This window comes from Haemorhous mexicanus, chromosome 23 (genome assembly GCF_027477595.1).
Source record: "Haemorhous mexicanus isolate bHaeMex1 chromosome 23, bHaeMex1.pri, whole genome shotgun sequence".
In the NCBI taxonomy this organism is placed as follows: domain Eukaryota; kingdom Metazoa; phylum Chordata; class Aves; order Passeriformes; family Fringillidae; genus Haemorhous; species Haemorhous mexicanus.
Window position 1 is genome coordinate 3,785,723 of NC_082363.1, and position 27,818 is coordinate 3,813,540.

General features: G+C 43.2%; 1 protein-coding gene across 1 annotated transcript in view; it reads left to right on the forward strand.

The window, feature by feature from the left end:
- The window catches only part of PRDM2 (PR/SET domain 2), a 68,641-nt gene that overhangs the window by 2,476 nt on the left and 38,347 nt on the right, over positions 1-27,818 (forward strand). The window contains exons 2-6 of the mRNA XM_059866875.1: positions 5,498-5,571; positions 11,988-12,105; positions 12,360-12,463; positions 17,240-17,392; positions 23,131-23,257. Of these exons, the coding sequence (XP_059722858.1) occupies positions 5,563-5,571; positions 11,988-12,105; positions 12,360-12,463; positions 17,240-17,392; positions 23,131-23,257 (511 nt within the window). The 5' untranslated portion in view covers positions 5,498-5,562. The remainder of the gene's footprint in view (positions 1-5,497; positions 5,572-11,987; positions 12,106-12,359; positions 12,464-17,239; positions 17,393-23,130; positions 23,258-27,818) is intronic.

Below are 27,818 nucleotides of genomic sequence, written 5' to 3' on the forward strand. Positions count from 1 at the left end.
CAGCTTTTTCACAGAGTAGTAAATCAGCAGTGTACTTATCTGAGAAAATTTTCATTGGGTTTTACTGCATTTGTGAGTCAAATTAAAGTGCACTCTTATCTGAAGATTGGAATGGAATTTCTGCATATTTGCACTTGTTAGAGACTTGTTATTTTCTGTTGACTTCTCTTGACTAGTTGCTGTTTAATTAATAAACTTGGGGTTTGTGTTGTGCTGGTGATTTCTTGGCTTATTATCTTGGTTACCTGAATAAACCTTCCTGAGGTGTAGCAGTTTATTTGGTTATGTGGCAGTAAGTAAGCAAAGCCTTTTTTCTTACTGGACAATAGGTAATAGATTTTGGTGTTCAGAAAATCATTGTCTGCCCATTTTTTCTCTGCTCTTATTCAGGCAGCCTTGAGTAACTGAAAATGTCTTTGCATTTAAGTGCCTGTCAATAGAAACAGGGTGCCCTGTCACATGCATATTTAAAACTTTTAAAGTTAACATGAACTATATGTTTTTATATTGGCAAGCTTTATTTCACCTAATGCATGGAGAATTCCTGGGTGAGAGTATTTCAGTATTGCATTGAAAACATGTAGATGTCCTGATGTTTAAAAAATGGTCATGTGCTGCAGCTAGAAAGTAAAACAAAGCCAAGAGCTGTGCAGTATCCCAGCCTGAACCCTGGTCATTAGGAAAACAGGCTGGGGAGACTTTCAAGTTGTTGCTGGTTCTCTAATGAACATGTTTTTACTGGAGCAGTGACGTAATGCATGTCCCATTTTCAGCTTCCAAAATAGGATTGATACTCTCATGCCTGCTTTTTCCTTCCTCTGAATTGGAAGCAGCATTCTCTTTTAAAATGTTTTTAGATTCTGGGATTAAAAAAACCCTCACATATAGAAATTATAAATATGGCTTATAAAACCAGATGATATTCTACTTAGTAAAACCCAGGAATGCTTACTAGTCGGATTGAGTTGGAAAGGGATGATCTGCAATGCTGGTTTTGAATAAACTTACTTGCTTTTGTTTGCAGACTTTATTCCTAACAACTTACAGGTTTTCTAAGGGAATATTTAAAATTCTGCAGCACAGATTCAGAAATAATGTCAAAATACTTTTTGCTTTAAGGATTTTCTTTTGGACACCACAGTGTTTACTGAAATACAAATGCCTTGTATATTCTTATATGAACAAAATATAATTTGTTGCCTGAAAGAGAGTCTTTCAGAAAAATAAATTTTTCTGTGACTCTAAGATAAGAGTGCAGTAGATCTTCTTTCTCTTCTTGGTTTCCCTGATACTTTAATGTCTTGAGTAAGCATGTAGTATTTTTGTACTCATGAGATAGAGCAGTAAGTAGTAGTTTAAAATCAATATGACTTGGCAATGTTTTCTGGGAATGAATTTTGAAAATTCAGGTTGCTGTGCTTCAGGTGTGTGTGCTTCAGTTTTGGGATGGATCCTTTATTGTTCTTAGGGCTGTCAGTGAATGGTTGAAGTTCATTGTAGTAAGTGTTATTAATAATATCCTGGTCTTTAATAGGTTAGGTTATGTTGCTGTGGAGTTTGAAGGAGAGGTTGGATGAAAATACTTGTTATGTGTATTTGATAGGGCTGCTGAGTGATTTTTTCAAAGTACTAAAGCAGTTGTTGACTAACTTTAAAACTGATTTAATGAGACCATCATTGTGCCTTTAATGGAGGCCAGATTCCCCTGGTGACACATCAGAGCAGCGTGGTTTTCTTGGGGGCTTTTCTGGGAAATCCTGTGCAAGACCTGGCTGTGTGGAGCTGGGAATTCCTTAGTGCACGGAGCCAGAGCTTGTTCCTGCTGGCTGTTGGTAAAAACGGGACCAGAGTCCCGGTCCTGAAGTGATTTCAGCATTTATTACCATAAGAGAAAGGCCCAGAGCAAGGGGTACTGGAGTGATTTCAGCATTTATTACCATAAGAGAAAGGCCCAGAGCAAGGGGTACTGAAGTGATTTCAGCATTTATTACCATAAGGGAAAGGCCCAAAGCAAGGGGTACTGGAGTGATTTCAGCATTACCATAGGAGAAAGCCCCAAAGCAAGGGGTACTGAAGTGATTTCAGCATTTATTATGATAAAGGAAAGGCCCAGAGCAAGGGGTACTGAAGTGATTTCAGCATTTATTACCATAAGAGAAAGGCCCAGAGCAAGGGGTACTGAAGTGATTTCAGCATTTATTACCATAAGAGAAAGGCCCAGAGCAAGGGGTACTGGAGTGATTTCAGCATTTATTACAATAAGAGAAAGGCCCAGAGCAAGGGGTACTGAGGTGATTTCAGCATTTATTACCATAAGAGAAAGGCCCAGAGCCGGGCCCGGGCCGGGCAGGAGCGCTCCCGCCGAGGATGCTGCAGCGCCGGCGCTGGGGCTGCTCAGCAGCGCTGGCCCCGCTGGCCCAGGGGAACGGCACAGCTTCCCTGGCTCAGGTGCCCCTTCTGATCCTGCTCTGGGTCCCTTGGATTGGTTTCTGGTTGGATCCTTCATTTGCAAGAAGGTTTTAGGCCTTGATTGGCCATGACAGCTCTGTCCAGGCTGGCTCGTGGTACCGAGCTGTGTTAAGGTACCTTGAGTACCGCATTTCTGATCACTGCCCTTTTAACCCCTTTTACAATATAACAACCAAACTAACAGTACATGCTTAACGAGCTACCAACCATTTTACAACCGTTTCTAACCTATTTTTAACACAGTGATGAGAGTAAAGATCTTGTTGGTACTCACTGATCCTGCTGGGAGCTGATGTAGAATTTGTTTTATATTTTCTTGAGTTTGTTGAACTTTGTGTACCAAAAGTTAAACCCCGAGTTTACTGTTATAGATACTTCTGTTCTTACAACGTTTCATTTTAGGTGGAAAGAAAACTAGTGGTTGCACACAAGACTCTGTACAGTAATAATTTTATTTATTTTCCAGTACAATTAATCTTGCTTTCCACATAGTTGAATTCACTGTTAACAAAATAAGTAATATGGAAGAGGGAAAAAAATACCAAACTGCAGGTATAAAACTTTAATATGAATTGTGTATTTTAAATTAATAGCTTTAAAAATACTTCTAAAAGCTTTTGGTTTACTACAGATTTAATTTCTCACCTAATTCTGTTTTCTGCTCGAGTGGTTCCACTGGTAATTGGTAGTTGCAAGAATATGGAGTAGTACAGTCTGTTAGGAATCTGCAAAAACTGAATTGTATGGATGTTTAACTACATCAGTTTATTAAGTTGTGTTGTCATCTCCTAAGAAATACCATTGAGAGATTAGGATACAACCTGTTGTATAAAAGTTGAATAAAATATGTACATATATATATATATATATATATATATATATATATATATATATATATATATATATAAAACATATTTATTTATAAAAATACCATTACTTTTGTTTCAAAAATTATTTTTTAACTATTAATGCTTAGCAAAGTATTTTTGAATTAGTATATGAAAAAGAAGAAAAGTGTATTTTTACTCCTCAAATGAAACAAGGTAAGAAGATTTTGTCTGCTTTTAAAATTTTTTTGAGTAATTTGTTTGAAAATTCAGCTTAGAGGAATTGTTCAGCTTGACAGGCCTTTCCTTTAACTCTGCAGCCCACCCATCACTTTATTGCTATGTACTTGTCTCAGATTCTCCACGTTTAGTGTGGCTAGTGATGGTGTTCAGTGTTTGCTTCTGTAAGAAAGTGCTTTAAATCCTTATTGTCTGTGTATATCTGGAGTTTTGGGCAAAGTGTCAGAGGACTGTCCTTCACCACTGTTTCCTAGACTCCTTCCCAGACTTGTGGGCACAAGTGTTGGTGTGGACAGCTGAGTCTGTTTCATGGAGGGAATGATGATGATCTTTGGTGAGAGGGAGGAGAAAAGGCAGAGATGAGCAGGGGAGACAGGAACAACAAACTCGTGCCAGCCACAGCCTGGTGCTCCTCAGGCTGTGTCCATAAGAGGTTCTGGCTTTTCTTGCCTTTCTGTCAGTAATTGTATAAAAATATTCTAACAGTGTATAAAAATGAGACATTTTGGTCTCATTAAGTTTGGTTTCATATCAGGAAATTACTTGACACCTCTCCTGCTACACAAATGATTTCATTTATAAAATGATGTGCATGGGTTTTGTCCCAATGAACAATGAATAAGATTGCTGGGGTTTTTCCCTGATGTTCAGGTCTCAGCTTAAGTGCAGATGTTTGTGCTGACTCCAATACTGAAATAAGTTAGGAAGTTAGTGATAATGCATTCCAAAAGGACTGCTTTTCTTTGGATGTGTGCAAGCTGCTCAGATGGAGCTCCTTATCCCATAGCTGGTCTTTGCTGGCAAACTTTAAATCCCTCAGAATCAGTTGCAAAACTGGAACTGAAATACAGATGTTTCAGCTCTTTGTTTAAATGCCCACATGGTATGAAAACACCAGGACAAAAGGAGTTAATCCTGGAAGAGGTGTATACAGCAGAAATATCATTCCCAGGGATGTTTTTCCTTTTCTTACAGATTTCCTAAGCAGTGTAACATTTGAATGATGCTTGGCAGTGTTGGCACTTTTGAACAGCATTAAAAGCCTTTCCTTTCAGTGAAAAGATAGAGGGATTATGTGAAATCTATTTGGAGTAGATTTTGCTTGAACTTGTTTTAAATTAAATATTAGTACTTAAGCAGAATACTTAGTAAAAAAATTCAGTTGATCATTGTTATAGTAGGAAAACTAAAGAGAGGGAAGAAATAGCAGGACTTGAATAAAGTGCTTTAAGTGAAGAGGGACCAGTTAACTTCCAAAAATGGGGATGGTAATTTATTGAAAATTCTGTATGACAATGGGTCTAAAAGTGTTTTGGGCCTAATTTGCAAAAGAGCTGTTTTGTATGCATTAACAAAGAAAGGAAGTGAGTTGATCTCAACCCTTAGATATGGCATCATTCTGACTAGTTTTCCCTCAAGTTGTGAGTTTTCAAATTTGATGCCTACTTGAACTAGAAATTTTTGTTAGATACCCCTTTGAAATCTCAGGCTTTTATTAAAAAGGAATGTAAAATGCATTCACATAATAAAATACCTCAGTACAGCTTAATTTAAGGAATATTTTGCTGTTTCTAATATAGAAGAGTAGAGACTCTACATGCATTTTTTTAGTTTGAAAGCCATCTAAGTCCTTCCATAATGCATTGATATAAAATTCTAAAGTTCTGAAAAGTACTCAGGCTTGAGCAAACTAACTTATTTTAAAAAACAAGTGGAACAATCTTACATGAGCATATCTGTTACATCATCATTTGAAGATTAGTGCTAGATATCCATCTTGAGATTATTCAGATGCATTTGAGCTGTAATAACAAAACTGCAGCTTGGAGCAGATTTTTTCTAAAGCAAAATGCTCCTTTTCTACAGACAATTTAGGAAGAGGAACCACAGCTCTGTGTACTTTCAGTTCAATGTAAATTTGTACATGGATACATATTACAGTTGTCTGTTTTTCTTTTTAGGGTTCATGTAATCACAGGAGTTTCTTTGTTGTGTGTATCTTTTCAGAACACAAAAGGAATTCAAAATGAATCAGGTGAGTAGACATATAAGACTTTATCAAAATACTTGGAGCAGTTAATTATTAATAAGAAAAGTAAATCATCCACTAAAAAATGTTCTTTAAAATCTTCGGTCTCATTAAATTTCATCATTATCCATTCCACAGTGTGTATGCTTGTGAGATGTCTGTTATTTCATGGAATTGAGATTTTTGTGAATTCCCTTTAGCAGTGGGTAAGTTATTACTCCTGGCACCTCTTCTCAGAACACTGCTCCAAAAAATTCTGTTTCCTCCTGAACCTGCACGTAACAATTCAGTTCCTTATAAAAGTGCCTTGAAATGGAAGGCTTCCATTTTTAAAAATCCTTTTTCAAATGTGCAGTAAACAATCTGCCACAAATTGATTGATTGGGAAATGTCAGACTTTTCTGGAATCTGAAGTGTTTCTCCTGGAAGCAAGTGGAAAGACTGGGAAAGCACATTTCCTTTGTGGAGCAGCACTTTGCTGTGTGGAGTCACAAGTGTCCTGGCTGGAGGGTGTTGTTCTAATCAGCACCAACTGTGCAGCATTTTATTCTGCATTTGTTTATCCAAGCAGGAATTGTCATCAGTTTGTCTGTCACACTCAGTTGTGTTACTTAGGGGTACACAAAAAGTACATGCTACCTCAAATTTTTCTCACAAGTCCTCCTCTCTCTGGCTGATCTTACCAAGCCCCTTTGGCCTGGGAGTGTGACCACAGGACATCACGCTGCAGGAAAGCCATTTTTACCTTGCTGAAAACCTCAGCCATGAACAGAAGCTTTGTGAGTCAGAAACAACCACAGCACACAGTTGTATAAAATGCTTTGTATACTTCAATGTTTTAGCTAATGTGTGCTTTTATTATCCTTATTTGATCAGCAGCAGGCTGAGTACAGTTAGCATTTGCTGGAGTGTATTATCTGTGAAGTCATAGAGGGATATGCATAAGTAATTACAGCATGGAATGGGTTGGTGAGATATTTCCTGTTGGTTTTTTTCCTCTGATTTAAAGTGAAAAGTCTTCTATATATTTGTACATATTAAAAAGGTAAAAAGCAAAATATAATCTCTGTCAGAGTGTTGAAATATGTATTGTGAAAAACCATAATTTTATTATCTCTATAGACAAATATGAATTATATACATAAAATAGAAATGGCTTTTGTATTAGCACACTTTTAAGCATCAATAGTCTGTTTTGGGGGGCAGGGTTAACTGCTGCTTCAGAATTTCTATTGAGAATTGAATTTTTTTCACCTGTAAGGTTTATTTTGGTGCACTCAGTGGCATGAAGGCAGCAGCCTATTGCTCTGTCTGCTCGAGGAATAATCCTGCCTTATTAGTCATTCCAGTAAGCTTTGGATTCTGTTAAAACTCTGGGAACTGTAGATCCTAATCTGTAATTGTTACTATTGACTGCTTCCTTCCCATGTGTGTGTCCATGTCCCCTCATGTCCTGTCTGTTGTTGTTTTCCTACACCCTGATTTGTTTCTAGAATTAAATCAGATTTCTGTGCTGTATCAAAAATCCTCATCTTTCTTATGGGGACTGCTGATCTCGTTTATGCTGTGCTATACTGTGTATCATCTTCCAGTTAAAGGGTGAGATTGTCCTTCCTCAGGGACTTCTGACAACAGCTTGGGGTCCTCCTTGGGCTTTCTGGCTTTCACCTTTGGTTTCCAGAGCACATGGAGCCCATATGGCTTTAATTGTTGGCTGACTATTCATATTAAGTGTGTATTTAGCATCAGCTGTGTGGTGTTTTTTCGTGTCATTTCATTCACTGTTGACAAGTTGTAGTGCCAGGTCTGTATAAGGAATGTTTTTGCCTGATGCCAAACATCTCTCAAGTGGTTCATTCTCAAATTTCTTTCATTCTGCTTGTCTCTGCTTTTGGTGTGACTTTGATGACCATGAAACTAAGTGGGCTGGTGTTGATTTGGTTTGTATGAAAAGACTGTTAGTTTTGTGGTTTATCCCACAGAAATCTTGAAGTGGTGAAGGAATACCTTTCCTTAAATTCTTTGATATGGCCTTCTTGTTGTAAGGAGAAGAAAGATTAAAAAACCCCATCTGTTGTTGGAGTTCATGTTTTTGGGTTTCTTGGAAGATTGCTGTCTCAGGATGGGCAGTCCTCTTTTGAAAGGAGATCTTCCTCTAATATGTAAATTAGTTCATCAGAATAGCTGAATAATTTATTTTAAAAACCCCAAGCAAACATGGGGTTTGGTTGGTAGCATTATCTCAGACTGCAGTAAGACAGAGTAGGAGGAATTTGGGTTCTACTGGGAAAACAGCATAGGCAGTTAGTTTAAAAGTGCTGAGGAATGCAGGAACAAAGGACATCTGCACTTGTTCTGAAACTTCCTCCCCTCATTCCTTCTGAATTTTTCAATGATTATTTCAAATATTTCCAATGCATCTTAAATTTCCAAGCACACGAATTGTGTGGAATTGTGGCAGAGAGGGGTTGCCAGGTAAGGTAGAGACCTGTCTGCTTTCCTGTGCTAGCTGGCACAACTACCCTTCCTCAAGTACCTCTTCTAACTTCTCTGCCATCTCCTCCCTCCTTCCCTCCCTCCTCAGTGGCATCCTTTCCTTTATCTTCTCATTTATCCCAGTCCTGTTTCCACCCTGACATGACACTCACTGGCTGGCTGTCATTCATGGCACTGTTCAGGATGGTTTCTTTCCTTTTCACTCTAATCTTTTATCACCCCTAAGTATCTTGTTGCAGGTGCCTTTTCTACTCTGCCTAAATACTCTTTGTAACATTGTAGACTAATCTGTGGTCGGTTCAGTAGTTCAGTGGTACTGAAAGTGGTGTGAAATTTTGCTTTGTGTGTTAAAAGGTACTGTCAGAGTGTCTGGACTCTGGATTTAATGCAAACAGGAAAAGATTGTTTCACTTAAGGCATCACTTCATCCCTCAAATGATCCTTTGGAATTGTCCTAAAGTCACTTCATGCTGGTTGATTTACATGCTAGAATGTAATTTTCTGATGAACTTCAGAGTAAGAAGCTTAAAAGTGAAATAAGCATCAGGTGTTTTGGTATTCAAAATTGCAGCCTTGGAAGGAGTGGAAAATACTGTGTTAAGGCTTCAGATAAATGCAAAAGTTGGCTGTAGGACATACACAAGTGCATTATCCTTATCAAGGGGCAAATATTGTAAACAGAAAAATAAATTTAAATGTGATTGTTAAGTCTTGGTAGAAAAGTGATTGAAATGTAGTATTTCTTTTTGGTAGGCAGACATTGCTTGGGGACGAGTTGTGATCTGGAATAAGTTTCAAGTAGCTACATCGAAATTGCTAATAAAAAGAGATTGCACTGATTTGACTGAACTAAATTGTTTATTTTACTGTTTTGAATTTGACTGCTTATTACCATTCATTTGAGGTGTGAAGTGTATTGTTGTGTAAAGGCCATATCCAGTTTTCTGTACTTGTGAAATCCATTAATGTGACAAGTGTTGGATGAGTCTGAGTGTTGTGTTCTCTGAATGTCCTGCTAATCTCTGATTTTTGCAGGTAGATGCACAATAAAATTCTGATTGTATACTACTCCATACAAATACACTTCTTAAATGGTAGAGCAGTTCAGGGATATTTGCAGTTAAAATGTGTGACTATTAAGGAATATACCAGGAAAATCAAAGATGTGTCACAGTACTGTGCACTTCTGTCTGAATCAATGGAATCTATTATGATGGGCTAAAATTTATTTGCAGGGTTGAGATTTGAGATTTTTAACTGCTCATCAAAACACCAAACCAAAACCAACACTCTGCAAAGAAACCAAGCCCCCAAATGAAACCCAGCCAAAAAAACCATCCTGCTTTTAGCTTGGAACTGGAAGTGCATCATTCTGAGAGCTTGTCAGCCACCTTCTTCTATTTCTGTATATAACTTGTTAGAAACCACTGGGAAAAACAGGCTTGTTTCTCCCCTGATGAAATCCTGGGGTACTGTACTGGGAAGATTTTTAGGTTTCTTTGATATGCTGGGAAGAGCATGTTTCTTTTTCAGCTGAGACATGGCTTCTTGCATATCAGTTCAAGGCAAACAGATGTCTGAAAATCAGAATGCTTTCATCAGTATTTTTCCTTTTGGGTTGTTAGAAGAGCAAAATAAAGCTTTGCTCTGCTTTGAATAGACTTCAGCTATTCCAACTATTGAATAAGTATTTATCCCTGGTGTCTCCACTCTTGGATGGGAAGAGATTTCTGGCATTCTCTCCCTTCCATGGTTTCCAATTTGGGGGTCTTTCTCCCCTACAAATAGCCCTCTGGGAGCTCTCTGTGCAGCTGTTAAGTTTATGAAGGCAGCACTAGAATAACCTTGCTCTGACTCCAGTTTTATAATTTTCCTCATTGTTGCAATTAAAACTGGCAGAAGACTTGTTCTTTTAACTCCACTCAGCAAATTGGGTACATTTTCAAATGTAGTGAATATGATTGTCAGAGCAGCACCCTGACAAAGACTGGCTGCTGAGGAGCAAAGGCTGAGAAGTTTTATTTGTTTGGCTTTAGAGAGAAAAAAATGAAATTTGATTGCATATTGAGATACATTTTAAAATATAATTCCAGTAACCTTTCAGTGTATTTCAAAAGTATTCACTAGAGAGTACTCTTGAATATTACTCAGTAGTTTACTATTCAGTATGTGAAAATTCCTTTTGAATCTCTGCTTTATGGCTATAGGTAAAAGCCAGAATAGTTTCCAAAAAATTAAAGTTTGTTTGGAAAAATTTCTCAGTTTAACCTCTTCCTAAAAACGGGTTCAGAGGTCAGGTATAACATCATTATTATTAGAGTTGTTCCTGCTATTGCCACCAGTGTTTGTTCCTGACCAGAATGATGAGAGTTCATATCAGAGGGCAGGGAGTTATTTTAGGGCATGTGGTTCAATAAAGGCTTAAATTTCACCATGCACAGTTCATTTGGAATGCTGAGAGATTTTATAGAAAACTTTGCATTCTTGTAACTTTGAAATTCTGGTAATTTCTATCAGAAATAGTGTTTTGTTAATTCTGAGTGGGTAATAGGGAACAGGTTGTTTTATGGCAAGTGGGAGTAGTAATAGTATGAATAATATTATAAGAATAATATTGAACCTTGGAGGCTCCATAAAATGGAGCTAATCACTTACTGGACAGTAAATAATTTATTAGCTTTATATTGCCTATCAAACTTTTATGTAAAAATATCTTAAAACTTTTGTATTAATTATAAGCTGCTGGCTAAAGTTCTGACCTGATACTTGATGTAGGAAATATGAGTAACATTTATGATACTAAAATAATTGCTATTAAAATCCTTTTATTTGCTTTAAAAGCTGCTTTTTGCTTAATCTCTGTTGCAGAGCAGTAAACTTGACATGCACATGGTTCAGTCACCAAGAACTGTAGTGACAGGACAGGGGGGATGTCTTCATGCTGACAGAGAGTTTGGATTGGCTGTAGGAAGGGTTTGGCTGTGAGGGTGGTGAGCCCAGAGAAGCTGTGGAAGTGTCCAGGTTGGGCACTGGGCCTTGGAGCAGCCTGGGACAGTGGAAGGTGTCCCTGTTCATGGCAGGGGTGGCACTGGGTGGCCTTCAGAGATGGGATGTCCCCACTCCAGGGAGGGATCTCCACACGCTGCTAGAAGGGGTGTGACAGAAGACCCTGTTCACACGTGGGCCTGGGCTTTTCTCGGGTGAAAAAAGTGCTGGGCTGTCAGCCAAGTGTCCCCAGGCAGCTGTGCCCAAGCAGCTCTAGGCAGGTTATCAGTAGTATCCCTTGTCTGTTCCTTTATCAGGTGTTTTGTCAGCTCTGCCACATCTTCTCCTCACCCTTAAAGTGATGTTGAAGTTTGGGATTGATGAGTCTGCCTGGATTTAGGATTATTCAACACCAAAAGCAGCATGACCCCACCCCCTCCATTCAGCACTGATAGCTTTGCAAGTAGGGCATTGTCTTACCCTGTTCCAGGCAGAGCATCCTGCTGCTGTGCAGAGTGGGTGCTGTATCCCCAGTGCAAGTTCTTGGAGTGGTGAATTTACTGCAACATGCTCACTTCAATCAGCAGAGCAAGGAACTTCTCAGGTTTTTTACTGTATGCGCTTCCTGGAATTTTGAGTTTGGTTTTCTCCTAAAGTTACTTTTTTAGTCTTTCTGACAGGGGGCACTTTGTCACGTAAGGCAAGATAAGAAAATATATTAGATTGCTTTTGGGGGACTGTTTAGGTTGAGTATGCCTGGAAGTCATTCTTTGAAAAAGGGAAATAAATGATTGCTAATAGATGTGACATTATCCTCAGTACGGTGAGTTGGGAGATTTCACTTTAATTGCAAGTCAGAAGGTTTTGAAGTTCGTGTGGGTTGATCACCTGTTGTGCAGTTGTTTTTGCCTGTTAATGGTGGTTGGCTTTTTGACTTGTAGAACACAACTGACTCCCCTGTTGCTGTGGAGACCTTGGATGATGTTCCTGAGCACGTGCTTAGGGGCCTTCCTGAGGATGTGAGGCTCTTCCCATCTGCTGTTGACAAGACTCGGCTTGGTGAGTGCTGCAGCTGGGAAAAGAGAATGAAGATTTTTGCAGTGGCTCACATAAATTTGAGTTGCTGTGAAAGCCTGGTGCCCTCCTGTGCTGGGTAGAGATGATGTCTGGTGTATTTGTCTGAAATAATTCCTCTTGGGAAGAGTGGACAGCCCCCCAGTCCAAGACAGACACATGTAATGATCTTAAGAATATGGATTTTGAGTAGAAGATTTGCTTAGATTAGTTTTAACTCCTGATATGTGTCTCCTCAGGTGTCTGGGCAACAAAGTCAATTTTGAAAGGCAAGAAGTTTGGACCATTTGTTGGTGACAAGAAAAAAAGATCTCAAGTTAAAAGCAATGTGTACATGTGGGAGGTAAGAAACAGCTTGTAAATGGAAAAATGTGCCTGTCACCAGGTCAATATTTTGTATTTAGCCTTTAATTTTCCAGATATTTTAGAAATAAACTTGATATAAGGTAATTGCCATCTGTTACTGCCATTACTGACAGTTATTTATAGACACTTGGATGGAACAACTATTCTGAATGACAAAGCTTTAGAAACCAGTGGCATTGTTTGAAATTGCTGTATTTCTTACATGCTGTGTGTGGATCACAGTTGCCCTTAAGAGTTTGTTGCTGATCTCTGCTTTGTTGGCTTGAACCCTGAGTGCATCTGAGTGCTGTCAACTGCTTATGAAATCAGGGAAATTAGGAGGATATGGAATCTCTTAAGCAAGCCACATCACTCCTCATTTAGCTCTTTGAAGACCAGCTTTTGGAGTTTTTGTAGGAGTTCTCAAGTGTTGCTGTATTTCTTGTGCTGGGCTTGCCTTGAAGCAAGTGCTGTCTGGGCAGCTGAACAGCTCTGGAAGCTCCACTGGTAGTCAGGAGACCTTGGATATTATGTAAATAAATTTATATTTCAAAATATAAATGTCATAATCTGGAGCTGAATCCCATTTACGGTCTCTTTAAGGCAGTTCATAACCACTTCCAAAGATTTCTTCAGTCTTTCTGAAGACCAACACAGGACATGGTTTTAGCAAAGTGAAAAGTCAAGGAGGGCAGGGTGGAGGAACTGTGGCATAGAATGTTCTGGAACATGGATTTTTAGGCTAAAGATACTGATAATGGTCATCCATCCTTCTGTCCCCTTGCTTGCAAAAATGGAACTCCCTGAAACACTAAAAACGTGCACAGAGCTTAGAGTTAACCTCTATCAGAGGAATTGATCTAGGACATTCCCATAAATGCAAATTAGCCTTCAGAAAAGCAATACAATTTTCAAGTATAATGTTTGTTGCATTGAGCTCATGCTATCACAAACTCCACTGCATAAGGTATCTCCAGTTTTGATCTGTTACAGGAACATTTGCTGAGATTGAATCAGTCAAGTAAATTATTGACCTTGCAGTTGTGTTTTCTCAGTGCCGGATGCTGAATGTTCATGGTGGATATTTTTTCAGTTTGTGTTTACAGTGCAGGTGATAATGGGAACCCTTGTTAGATTCCAGAGTAATTGTGTGTTGCTTTAATAGTGACTTTAGAGTTAGGAAAAAAGCAGCTAAAATGAGACTGCAACAGTTGGTCTCATATGCTGATACCTGAAACCAGTCCAGAATCTCAACTGTTAGAAAATATGGTTTGTAGAAGGATGGTGGTGTGTAGGAGCAGTCAGTATATGGACACTCAGCTTGGGGAACAACCTTTCCCACAAGTGTTCCATTTGCTTCTTTAGTCAAATTCGTCTGAATAAAAAACAAGGCTTCAAAAACTGGCATCTCCAGTCAATTTTAATGGTTTTGAACTGTCACACCAGAGGCTCATTGTGAAAAATACAAGTTGTGTGTGTCAGTATATGCCTCTGTATCTGAGGAGAGAACATATTTTCCTTTTCTGCTGGTGAAAAGCCACAGTTGGGAAAGTGAGAACAAGTGTCTGAAAAGGGAGGGAAATGCTGGTTCAGAATGACTGGCACAGCTGTGCTGAGTGGGTTTTATTGTAGCTACAGGAATCACTTCAAGAAACAGTGTGTTATGGAGAGGAGTTGGAGCTATTTGCTTTCTCATAGTGCACGAGGCCTTTAAACAGTGTTCTGTGAGTGAGACTGTAATATTCTGTAAATTAGAAAAGCAAATAAGTATTTTGGTTTATGGAAAACCCATAGTGAAATAATATAAAACCACAGTAGGTTTATATATATATATAAAAGTAATCAGTAACTACCTTTAGACATATATTCCATATCTGTTTAGCTCTCCCACAGCATTCTTTGGCTCTTCTCTTCCATTTTAACCAAAAGAATAGCTTTTGCAGTCTCACCTGGGACACTGTTTTTGCTTTCATATTGCAAGGGCTGGGTGTGCTGGTAAACATTCTCTCAAAAGTCAGCTGATGAAATCCATGCTGGAATAGCTAAAGTAAGGGAGATGTTTTCTGTTTACCTAGAAAGAAACTAAGATGGTTGTGTATTTATTAAAACTTCACTTTTATTGAAAAAATTCTATTTCATTTAATCAGCAGTACAGTGGGGTCAGTGACCAGTGACCTGAGGGCACAGGGGTGGGCAAAGGGCACCAGCCTGCAGGGGCAGTGAGGGATGAGTAATTGGGGTGGGCACTGTCAAATGGCCAGTGGGGGAGGCAGTCTGATGTAGATTGGCAGTAGTGCTGCAGAGCACCATGGCTGAGTCCTCTCCATCAGCCCAGGTGGGGAGAACTCTGATGTGTTCTCCCGGGGCGGTGACGTGCCCTCCCGGGGCGGTGACGTGCCCTCCCGGGGCGGTGACGTGCCCTCCCGGGGCAGTGACGTCCTGTCCCGAGGCAGTGACGTGCCCTCCCGGGGCAGTGACGTGCCCTCCCGGGGCGGTGACGTGCTCTCCCGGGGCAGTGACGTCCTGTCCCGGGGCGGTGACGTGCCCTCCCGAGGCGGTGACGTGCCCTCCCGGGGCAGTGACGTGCCCTCCCGGGGCAGTGACGTGCCCTCCCGGGGCGGTGACGTGTTCTCCCGGGGCGGTGACGTGTCCTCCCGGGGCAGTGACGTGCTCTCCCGGGGCGGTGACGTGCTCTCCCGGGGCGGTGACGTGCTCTCCCGGGGCGGTGACGTGCTCTCCCGGGGCAGTGACGTGCCCTCCCGGGGCGGTGACGTGTCCTCCCGGGGCAGTGACGTGCTCTCCCGGGGCGGTGACGTGCTCTCCCGGGGCGGTGACGTGCTCTCCCGGGGCGGTGACGTGCTCTCCCGGGGCAGTGACGTGCCCTCCCGGGGCGGTGACGTGCCCTCCCGGGGCAGTGACGTGCCCTCCCGGGGCAGTGACGTGCTCTCCCGGGGCGGTGACGTGCTCTCCCGGGGCGGTGACGTGCCCTCCCGGGGCAGTGACGTGCCCTCCCGGGGCGGTGACGTGCCCTCCCAGGGCAGTGACGTCCTGTCCCAGGGCAGTGACGTGTTCTCCCGGGGCAGTGACGTGCTCTCCCGGGGCAGTGACGTGCTCTCCCGGGGCAGTGACGTGCTCTCCTAAGGCAGTGACGTGTTCTCCCGGGGCAGTGACGTGCTCTCCCGGGGCAGTGACGTGCTCTCCCGAGGCAGTGACGTGCCCTCCCGTGGCAGTGACGTGCTCTCCCGGGGCAGTGACGTGTTCTCCCGGGGCAGTGACGTGCTCTCCTAAGGCAGTGACGTGCCCTCCCGGGGCAGTGACGTGCCCTCCCGGGGCGGTGACGTGCCCTCCCGGGGCGGTGACGTGCCCTCCCGGGGCGTTGACGTGCCCTCCCGGGGCGGTGACGTGCCCTCCCGGGGCGGTGACGTGTCCTCCCGGGGCGGTGACGTGTCCTCCCGGAGCGGTGACGTGCCCTCCCGGGGCGGTGACGTGCCCTCCCGGGGCGGTGACGTGCTCTCCTAAGGCAGTGACGTGCCCTCCCGGGGCAGTGACGTGCCCTCCCGGGGCAGTGACGTGCCCTCCCGGGGCAGTGACGTCCTCTCCCGGGGCAGTGACGTGCCCTCCCGTGGCAGTGACGTGCTCTCCCGGGGCAGTGACGTGCTCTCCCGTGGCAGTGACGTGTTCTCCCGGGGCAGTGACGTGTTCTCCCGGGGCAGTGACGTGCTCTCCTAAGGCAGTGACGTGCCCTCCCGGGGCAGTGACGTGCCCTCCCGGGGCAGTGACGTGCCCTCCCGGGGCGGTGACGTGCCCTCCCGGGGCGGTGACGTGCTCTCCCGGGGCGGTGACGTGCCCTCCCGGGGCGTTGACGTGCCCTCCCGGGGCGGTGACGTGCCCTCCCGGGGCGGTGACGTGTCCTCCCGGAGCGGTGACGTGCCCTCCCGGGGCGGTGACGTGCCCTCCCGGGGCGGTGACGTGCCCTCCCGGGGCGGTGACGTGCTCTCCTAAGGCAGTGACGTGCCCTCCCGGGGCAGTGACGTGCCCTCCCGGGGCAGTGACGTGCCCTCCCGGGGCAGTGACGTGCTCTCCCGGGGCAGTGACGTGCTCTCCCAAGGCGGTGACGTGCTCTCCCGGGGCAGTGACGTGCTCTCCCGGGGCAGTGACGTGCTCTCCCGGGGCAGTGACGTGCTCTCCCGGGGCAGTGACGTGCCCTCCCGGGGCAGTGACGTGCCCTCCCAAGGCAGTGACGTGCCCTCCCGGGGCAGTGACGTGCTCTCCCAAGGCAGTGACGTGCTCTCCCAAGGCAATGGTATGTTCTCCTAAGGCAAGGCCCTGGGGATTTCCCTGAGTGTCACTATAGAGTGTGACACAAGCACCAAGAGTCCATCAGAAGGGTGCCTAAGAGGGATTTATTATAGCAACATGTTGCCTTTATAGTTTTTCAAGATATTTACGATCACTTAACGGAGACATTGACTGCCCATTGGTCATAAGAAAGAAACAAAGTTCTCGATAGGTGAACAAGGGGCCACGTCACTCTGTGGGCCAGCTGAAGTCTGTATCTTTTAACTTTCTCTCCTCCATCACATTGTCATGGTGATAGCCTTGGTGTCTTCCTCGAGAGGGACACGGGGCTTTCCTTATCTTCTGGAAGCCTTCTCTGGCTCTCAAGGACAGCACAAAATGTCTTTCCTACACCTGAGGGGGAAGGATTCAGAGGATCCCACAATTTAGTGCTGTGGTGTGAGCAGGTGTCCCTGTGTCTGCTGCCTTCCCACAGGTGTATTACCCCAACCTGGGCTGGATGTGTGTGGATGCCACCGACCCAGAGAAGGGCAACTGGCTGCGCTACATCAACTGGGCCCGCTCGGGGAAGGAGCAGAACCTCTTCCCTCTGGAGATCAACAGGACCATTTACTACAAGAGTTTAAAGGTATCACTTGGTTGTCTTTTATTGTTAACACTTTTTATTCTGATTTATTAAAAAACATTTTTCTCACTATTTATATTAAACAGAGTTTGAAATGTTCTATGAAACGTTTAAAGCACTGCAAATGCTACACATCGTTGGTATAAATTCTTATCTGCCAATACATTTGACATTAGATTTACTGTTAAACCACAGGATGTTTCAACACTAAGTCTATCTTATTGGGTAATGATTTGCTGTAGCACCAAATTTGATACAAGCTAGAACGATAAATTACCCAGTATATAAAATATTTTTCTGTCTTTGTAGATACCAAGACTTTTTCTGCTGAGGATGTTTTTGCAGTAATCAGTTATTTTTATGGTCTTTGCATCATTTGACAAAGTTTGGCTGTCATACACATCTATGGGTAGCTCCATCAAACCATTTCTCATGGTTTTATACCATTTTGGTTTTGTTCAGGGAGTGAGGGGAAGGCAGGGAAAAGGGTGTAATTCCTGGAGCATTTTATCTCCCAAATCAAGAAAAAAAAAGGTTTAACTGTAATGGTGGAGGCTAAGAATATTGTAGTTCTAAAGTATTTCTTGAATCCCTGTCAAGACCTCCTAGCAATGAGTGTGTGTAGCTTGACTTAGTTTTTATTTAAAATACTTTTGGGTGTTTGGGGTATATGCAGTTTTGTTTTTGCAGCATTGCTGTTCCTTCCATTTCCTTGTGAGGCCAACAGTATCTGTAAGTAATTGGTATTTACTTAATGAAAGAGTGAGTTGGTCCTGTGCAGTTCTGAAGTTTATGGGCAGTACAGCAGGAGGTGAATGTTGTATTTTAGGTCACTCAAGCTAAATTGAAGAAACCTTCTAAACATTTTCTGAACTTTGTAATGGCATTCAAGCAGAGGTTTGGTATTGCCTGCCAGACTGCTGACTGCTCCTGCAGTGTTTATTCACAGAGACAGGCTCCCAGTACCACTCTGAGGCCAGCCTTGATTTCTCCAGGCACTTTATCTTGGATTTCTTCTGCCTTTGCCCATTTGCTCATTAGTATAGATGTGCTTTTGGAGTCACTCTGACATGTTAAATTTCTGCAAATGTTTCAGTCCTGGCAGAGACAGCATTCACCTATTTGAAATTTGTTTATTTGATGGATGATACTGCACTTCAGAAAATGACTGTACTGCTAAAAGAGGCTGAGCACTGCTGACAGAATAACAAATACCTTGTCTCAGCACTGGAATATCCTTTTGTTCCTTTGACTGTTGTCTCTTGCAATTTGATGAATTTTACCCCAGTCACACCTTACTGCTGAGACAAAGGAAGGCATATAGTAAAGAACATCTTAAATGTTCTTATCTTTTGCATATAATGTTAGCATCTCTACACTGCCATTTCAGACCTGCTGTTCATACCAGCCCAGATATGAACACATGGTTCTTTCCTGATCTTTATCATAATTCATAAATTTAGGGGAGTTCCACTTGCTGACAAATAAACAGCACAGGTTTTATTTACCCCTAAAGGAGAATTCAAGTGGCTTGTGTGTAATTTTGTTCTGCTTTACCTTGAAGCATTGAAAGTAAAGTCATGGGGTATTATATTTGCCAAGGTTTCCTTTAGCTTTTTGTAGGTTTTTAATTTGTAAATTAAACAGGATGATTTCCAAGCCTTGTTGCTAAAATAACAAAGTCCAAATTTGCTTGGTGCAGAACCTCCTCAGAACTGTAGAGCTTTAACTTCCCAGTTCTCTGCTCTCAATGAATAGTCATGGGATGGAATAGAATTTGTGAGTGAGCACAAGCAAATGTTTTTCTCTTCCATCTTCTCTTCATCTTTGCTGAAGGGCTGAGGGTGTTTGTAAGCTGCTTTGCATCTGCTTTCCCCAGGATGCCTGGGTGAGAGCTGTGATATTGCAGGGGAGCAGCTTAAACTCCTGATGCAGTTTCAGCTCTTCCTGCCTCTGCTCATGGGAGGAGCTCTCTCTGTAGTGTTGTTCTGCACACAGGACAAAACGTGAATTCTAGAAAAAGTAAAATACAGTGAAAACTCACTTTCAAAAAGCATTCTGAAGAAGCTAGGCTATGAAACTGTCCCTGATTAAAATGAAATTAATTTGCTTGTGTAAGACTGTTTTACCCAACAAGTTTATAATACCTCAAGATCCTCCCTGTTACATGGGAGAGAGCAACAAAATGCAGGGTTATAGAGTGTGAAAGATTCACTCAGGTAAATGTCAGACTTGGGTTATGTTTGGTGAGATGAGGCCACACCCAGGTGCAGAAGTACAATATCCCAGTAAAATGCTGTGTCTGTGGTGAAAAATAGAAACTCTGATGAGGTTGGGCAGGCAAATGCCTGTCTCAGTCTGTACAAGGCACTTTAGAGTGCTTGAGCGTGCACAATTAATTGATTTTTAGTCAATCTGTGCTAGAACCTCTAAGGTTACTTAGGTTAATAACTTGTTGGGATATTACTCTTGAAAATAACAAGTTTTGAGCTTACCGTAAGCCTTTTGAACAGCAAATACTCAGATTAAGGACAATTAAATGTTGCAGTTAAAACAAAAAGCACAAAAAAGTGTTTGGGAATTATTAACCTAATGAGCCTTCCCAAAATTCATACCTTTTTAGCCAGGCTGTCCCAGTCTGACACTGCTGCACCAAGGATCTGTAGGGAACAGTTTGGAGGAGGTTGGGTTTTGGAGGAGTTTAGAGGGTGTCACGAGGAGGAGGAGTGGTGGTACAAGTGGCACTTGCTCAGTGTAGTCCTGCTCTAGGAGGGAGCAGCTTTAACTGTCTGGTTTTGAAGCTGCTGCTGCATCTCATTTTAGAAGTACAAGGTTAGAAGGCTTAATTTAGATTCTAGAGTAGTCACAATAAAACTAAATTCATCAAGCTGAACGTTAGCTCCAGCCATGCAGCCAACAAATTCCATGTTCATTGCCACCCCGGGTTTGCATTGCCTGAAACCCCATCCAGATCTTGGCTCTGCCTTTGTAGTTTTTTAAATGATAATTTTGCATCAGACAGCTCTGCTGCATTGCTTGCTGCTCACCAGCTCCAAGGCCATGCAAATAATTTTGCCTCTATTTATCCTATCAGGCCTCTGGAACTCAAGGAAGCCAAGCCATGGGCTTTGCTTGTGTTATAACTTACTCTTCCCTTGTTGTTGGGATCTTGTACCTCTTGTTGTTCCAGTGTCTGGGGTATGATGATAATTATCACCTTTATCATGTGCTGTGAGACCCACTAAACATGGGCTGTAGAAGAAAGAAATCCTAATTTTCTTCTTGATACAGAATTCCCCTTTGGCTTTAGACTGGAAATAATAATCTGAGGACACCCTTTGCTCTGATGCCATGACTGAAAATAGGGTTTGATCTCCACCAGCCCCGTGTTCATTTAGCCTGAAAGAGGGGAATTGAAGTTAAGGCATTGAAATTTTTCTTGGTTTTGGGTAAAATGCTTCAGGAAATGGAGAAACAATGAGGAAGATTTAAAAAGTAAGTTAAAATCTTCAGTCTGCCAGCTTGGGGATTTACTAGATTGAGTCTGATATTTAAAGGAGTGTGTGAAATGAACTGATCAATAGTTTCTTTTGTTGGCAGTGCTGGGACTATGAGTAGCATTTGCAGTGAGGCCCATTTGACTAATTTAGTCTGTGATTTTTAAAAAATTTGATTAAAAAGAATAGAAATAATCAATTTGGAGTGGGCAAGCAAACCTTTGATTTTTGTTGTGAAGTGGATTTATGAAACATGTTGTAATTATCTGTATTCCACTGTGACACTCTTTTCCTGGATCTTTAGAATTTGTTCCAGATCCCAGCTGTAGGGGCTGCCTGAGCAGTAACTTATTATTATATTATAATTAATTAATGTTATTTAAAGCTTTGTATGAGGTTGGTATGTTTGTCCCAACATGGCTGCTCTCTGGAGAGAATTAACAGTATATGTATATATATATGTATATATGTGTGTGTGTGTGTGTGTGTGTATATATATATATAAAACTATATATAACTATATAACTATATATATATATATATATATATATATATATATATAATATCCAGAGCAGTGAGCACTGGGATTTAAATCAGTGTCACTATTTGAGGCAAACCAAAATTTGGGACGTTACAGCTGGAAGGTTCATGCTAAAAATAATAATAATAACAACAACTATGCATGAATTATTAATACAAGGACCTTATTAATAATTAACTATAGTAACATTAACTAAAGCTGTATTAATATTACCTCTGTGTTGTCAGGAACTGTATGATGGGCCAAAGAGCAATGGATACAAATAGAAGGAGGGGAAAATTGGGTTTGGTGATAAGAGATTCTTCCCTGTGAGGGTGGGCAGGCCCTGGCACAGGGTGCCCAGAGCAGCTGGGGCTGCCCCTGGATCCCTGGCAGTGCCCAAGGCCAGGCTGGACAGGGCTTGGAGCACCTGGGACCGTGGGAGGTGTCCCTGCCATGGCAGGGGTGGCACTGGATGGATGTTCAGGTCCCTTCCAACCTGTTAACATTCCTTTTTTTTTTTTTTTTTTTTGTGATTTTTTTGGGGGTTTTTTTTTTTTGTGATTCTGTCTTTTTACTGGTTTTGACTTTTTCCGTTTTTTTTTTCTGGTCATTTTTTGCCATTTTTAGGGCTTATCTTTTATTTCAGTATTTTTATGGTCTTTGGTCTTGTCACTTTTGTGGAGTTTTTCTGTGTTTTCCTGTGATTTTTTTTTTGAGGGTGATTTTTTTAATGATATTTTGTGTTCTGAGGGTTGTGTGTGTGTTACAGTCGGTGAGGAGGTTTTGGGGGTGTTTTTGGGGTGTTTCAGTGCTGTTCTGTGTGTGTGCCTGTGTGTGTGTTACAGTCCATGATGGGATTTGGGGTTGTTTTGGGTTGGTTTTGGGTGTTTCGGTGCTGTTCTGTGTGTGTGTGTGTGTGTGTGTGTGTGTTGCAGTCCATTATGAAGTTTTGGGTTGTTTTGGGGTGTTTTTGGGTTGGTTTTTGGGGTAGTTTTTGGTGTTGGGTGCTGTTCTCTGTGTGTGTGTTACGGTCCATGATGAGGTTTTGGGGGGTGCTTTTGGGGTTGGTTTTGGGTTGTTTCGGGGTGTTTTTGGGTGTTTTGGGGTGGATTTGGGTGTTGGGTGCTGTTGCATGTGTGAGGTTTTGGGGTGTTTTGGGTTGGTTTTGGGTTGTTTGTGGGTGTTTGGGGTGTTGGGTGCTGTTCCGTGTGTGTGTGTGTGTTACAGTCCCTGATGAGTTTTCGGGGTGTTTTTGGGTTGTTTCGGGGTGTTTTTGTGTTGTTTTGGGGTTGTTTCGGGGTGGTTTTGGGTTGTTTCTGGGTGTTTGGGGTGTTGGGTGCTGTTCCGTGTGTGTGTGTGTGTGTTACAGTCCCTGATGAGTTTTCGGGGTGTTTTGGGGTTGTTTCGGGGTGGTTTTGGGTTGTTTCGGGATGTTTTTGGGGTGTTTCGGGGTGTTTTTGTGTTGTTTTGGGGTTGTTTCGGGGTGTTTTGGGTTGTTTTAGGGTGTTTTTTGGCTGTTTTGTGTGTGGGCGCTGTCCCGTGCGTGCCCGGCGCGGCCCGGGGCGCTCCCTGCGCTGTGCCCTCCGCCCGGCAGGGGGCGCGCGGGGCGGCGCCCTCGAGGCTCGGCGGGAGCAGCGCCGTGGGCGCCGCCGCGGCCGCTCCCCGCCCCGCCAACAACGCGCGCTCTGATTGGCCGCGCGCCCTGTGTTGTGTCCCGGCAGCCAATCGCGGCGGGAGAGGAGCTGTTGGTGTGGTACAATGGCGAGGACGACCCGGCGATAGCGGCCGCGATCGAGGAGGAGCGAGCGAGCGCCCGCAGCCGCCGGCACTCCCCGAAGGCCCGCAGAGGTACGGAACGGACCGGCCCCGCCGCCGCCAGCGCGCCGGGCAGCCCGGCCTGCGGCCGCCGTGACCTTCCGCGGCCCGAGAGAGGAGGGTGGGGAGGGCTCGGCCCGGCGCGGCCCGGCCGGCGGCGCCGCGGGCGGAACGTGGAAGTTGCGGCTGGAAAAGTTGGGAGCGGCGGCGGGAGCGGCGCGGGCAGGGGGAACGGCCCGCTCCGCCCGCGGGGCCCCGGCAACCGCAGCGATCCCGCGTGGGGCGGGGGCCGAGCTCGCCGCAGCCTCGGTGCCTCCTTGGGAAAGCGAGCGGAGCCCGGGGCCGCCGCGATCCCTCCCTGGGCAGTGAGAGCTGAGCCCGGGGCTGCCCCGATCCCTCCCTGGGCAGCGAGCGCTGAGCCCGGGGCCGCCGCGATCCCTCCCTGGGCAGTGAGAGCTGAGCCCGGGGCTGCCCCGATCCCTCCCTGGGCAGCGAGAGCTGAGCTCGGGGCTGCCCCGATCCCTCCCTGGGCAGCGAGAGCTGAGCTCGGGGCTGCCCCGATCCCTCCCTGGGCAGCGAGAGCTGAGCTCGGGGCTGCCCCGATCCCTCCCTGGGCAGCGAGAGCTGAGCTCGGGGCTGCCCCGATCCCTCCATGGGAAAGCGAGCTGAGCTCGGGGCCGCCGCGATCCCTCCCTGGGCAGCGAGAGCTGAGCCCGGGGCTGCCCCGATCCCTCCCTGGGAAAGCGAGAGCTGAGCTCGGGGCCGCCGCGATCCCTCCCCGGGAGGAGGAGGCTGAGCCCGCGGCCGTCGCAATCTCTCCTTGGGAAGCAGAGCCGAGCCCGGGGCCGCCGCGATCCTTTGGGAAGGGGAGGCTGAGCCCGGGCTTGGGGATACGTCAGTCCAGCCAAGTGAAGAATTCCCGTGCTGTTCTTTCCCTGCGGTTTTTAATTTCTTGTTGTTTCTAGGCCGATTTGCTGGTTCTGGAATTTCGCAGGCGGTGGGAATGGCTGCTCCTGGCTGACTTCGGCCGGGGAGGGAGGGTGGGACAGAGTTTGGGGTGGTATAAACGCATTATTCCCTCTGTGAATATGTATGTCAGAGCAGACATCCATTATTTTTTCCATTACTAATTCAGCAGCAGGGTTTTTTAGAGTGCGTGTGCCTCCACGCGTGGCCTTATATAACTGACATTTTGACTAACGTTTTAGGCCAAAATCACAACAAAGCCTTTAGTTACAGGGACTAGATATAAAAAAGGAAATATTCATTTGCAGCACAGATGTATCAATTCCTCTTGCATGGGAGTATGTACATTTTGGTATTCTCTGGGGGCTACAAATGAACCGAAGAAAGATAATATTTTAAGAAGCATCATTATAATTTTTGAAACTTAAAATATAGAGCCTGATCTTACAGGTAGTGAAGGTGACTGGAACTCAGACTGGAAACAAGGTCAGATATTGAAAACAGTTGTGTAAGTATTTTATTTGAGATTGAGAAGAGGGGACTGTAGTGCAACACAGTTAGTTATTTTGAATAGTATTTCATAGGTTCAGGAAATACAAACTGAAATTCAAGCACTGAGTTTTATTTTATAATGAAAAAGCATATTTAGCACATATATAAACAGCACTTGGTAAATTACAGGCTGTATTATGGTTTTTTTCCTAAATCTGCATTATCTTAGCCCATGGAATTTGTGTGCCTATGATTTACCTGAAAGGCTAGAAAAACAACCTGCAGGAATTTGATTATATGATAAATCAGAAAAGCCAGACAGAATAATTTCTGAGGTAATTTTTCATGGCATAGAAGTTTGATTTGCATTCATGAAGTTATAGGTAAATATACTAGTAAACTCATTTGGTTTCTGGTTTTTGATTTTGTGCTCTTTTGTAGGTTTTGTGTTTTAACTGCTACGGATTTTACAGCTTTCATAATTAGGAACATTAAATCTTTTCCCCCTTTTGTAAGCACAAGCTCCTTACTGAGGCTCACAATTACTGACTGAAAAGCAGCCCAGCAAAAACCAACTCCAAGCACTATATCCATGAAGCATTTGAGCATAACCAAGAATAATCTATTTATGGAGTTATACCCTTGTCTCATGAAGCAGAAAGACCAAATTCTTAGTATTTAGTTGATTTGAATTGTTAGATTAAAGTTTCAGCTGTAAAATGATAAGGCAATTCACTTTATATTTTGACATTTTTTAGTTCTGTTTTTACAGGTTTCATTGGATTTTTTTTTTTCTTTGCATTTACTCTCAGTTATTTTAGTGTTTGTGGCAACATCTACTAATATTTGCCATTCACAGCAATCTTTTTTTACGAAATATACACTTTTTTCCAGCAGATTTGGTAGCAGTAGCTGCAGTGAGGATTCCAGAATGGTTTCTACTCCTATCCCTGCTTTTGTAGATTCAGCTGTATCCTTGGATGGGGAAGCTTCTTAACCCTAGATTGAGGGGTTTGGGGAAATAAAGGAAATTATGATGAACATGATTGAAAAGTAATTAATTTTAAAATAGATAGTTCTGATTATATGATACAAAGGAATAGGAGGAGAATGATTTTTTTTTGTGAATTAACTTTATGCATGTGAAAAGTTGGGAGTCAGTATAAGGTAATATTTGAATTAAATAGCAATTTAAGAAATTTGGTAGAGAGGAGCTCCTCTAGAGGGTTATGAAATTGGAATTCATTAATGACCTAAACAAATCAATATTTTTTTAAATTTTATTTTGGCCTGTGTTGCACACTGTTGTCTCACATATTGAGAAGAAATAACCAAGTAAGAATTGTTAAATTCTAGCAACTGTGAATGAGTGTGTCCTTTAGGAACACATTTTCCAGAAAAGTAAAGTGACAGTTTAAATCCTTAGGAATGACTGGACAAGACATTATTTGGGAGGTGTATTATGATACAGATCATGTAGTTATTTTTAAATTTTATTTTGGCCTATATTGCACACTGTTGTCTTACATATTAGAAGAAAATATAACCAAGTAAGAATTGTTAAATTCTGACAACTGTGAATGAGTGTCTTTTAGGAACACATTTTATAGAAAAGTGACAGTTCAATACCTTAGGATTGGCTAGACAAGACATTATTTGAGAGGTGTGTTATGATTTGATATTTGAGAGGTGTATTATGGTTATGATACAGACCAAGTGGTTATTAGATAAAACCCTGATTATTCTGTATTCAGTAAAACAAATATCCTTTTGCATTTTTAATGCATCTTAGGTTGTATGCTTCAACATAAGTTAGATATGAGATTGGTAGCTTAGAGATAGATGGTTTAGGTTAGAGTTTAGATATTTATGGTGTGACAGATCACCTTGTTCTGCCATCTGTGTAATGAGCCCTTGACAGAAGAGGTGCCCATTGCACAGGTATTAAAAATGGGCTGTTTAACCCAGTCAGTCAGTGGAGGCTTTCACTGCTGTGCCCTGTTCATGTTGCAGGAGGAGTCCCCTCTCTGAGTGAAGGGTGGAATGCTCTGTGCTGTGAGTCAGCCTGAGTGAGCAGAGGCAGAGAGGCTGAGGCTGTGAGCTGTGGCTGAGCCTGGAGCTGCCCAGGCTGGGCAGACATGAGGTCCCACCGAGCTGCTGGCCCTGACCTTGAGCTGCCCTGTTTGCCAGTGATCCCTGACACAAGGGCCCATAATCTCCTTTAGGTGGATCTAGGGTGGCACCTGGCATTTCCTCCAGGTCCCCATCTCCCTCCTGCATGGCTTTGGGTTTGTGTTCTGCATTCAGACTGCTTTATAGTCCCCAGGTGTTTGTGTTTGATGGCTCCTGCCTGGCTTGGCTGTAGCTTTCCTTAGCTGGAATAGATCTCCTACATCTTCCTTCTACCATGCACAGCAGCTCAGGAATCCTGGAGGAAAAAGGCATTCATTGCTTTTGTTTTCATACATTGGAACAATGTGATCTTCCTAAGGTGCATTTGGGATGTAGAAAGAAATTTAGTAGGATGACAAGGAGTCGAGAGGGATGGGAATGGAACCCCCAAAAGGAAAACCTGAACTTGAACTGGGTACCATCACAGAATTTTATCAGAGCCAAGCTGTTATTGCTGCCTTAACTGCACAGTTCACAGCCAGCAGCTGCTAGTGCATGGCCAGCAATAGCTGAGATTAGGGTTTTTTATTTCTTTTGCATTTTTTGAATTTTTTTTGTTAAATGTTTGTCATTGTTTCTCCCAGGTTGTAGTTAATGTGCTGCCTGCCGAGCTTGTAGGGAAATTTGCTCAATCAAATGCATTAGCACAAGATCTGTCATAAATTCTCCTTCTGAGGAAACTAAAAAGAGAACAGCTTGGGTTCACTTTGCAAGTGGGGCTCATGTGTCCTTGAGAGAAGTACTGTGGATTTTTTATTGTGTCACCCAGGTGTTTCTTCCTTTCATATGACAGGAATAATTTGTAGCAGTGAGCAATAACATCAACAGAGTATTTCCTGTAGAAAGAGCACATGAAGTCTCTGGCTTCAGACTTGGTCTTTCTGAAAAAAAGTAACTTTTCAGTAGCTGAAGTATTTTTTTAAAGGAAAAGATGGCCATTCAATAGATGGTCAGGCATAAAGAT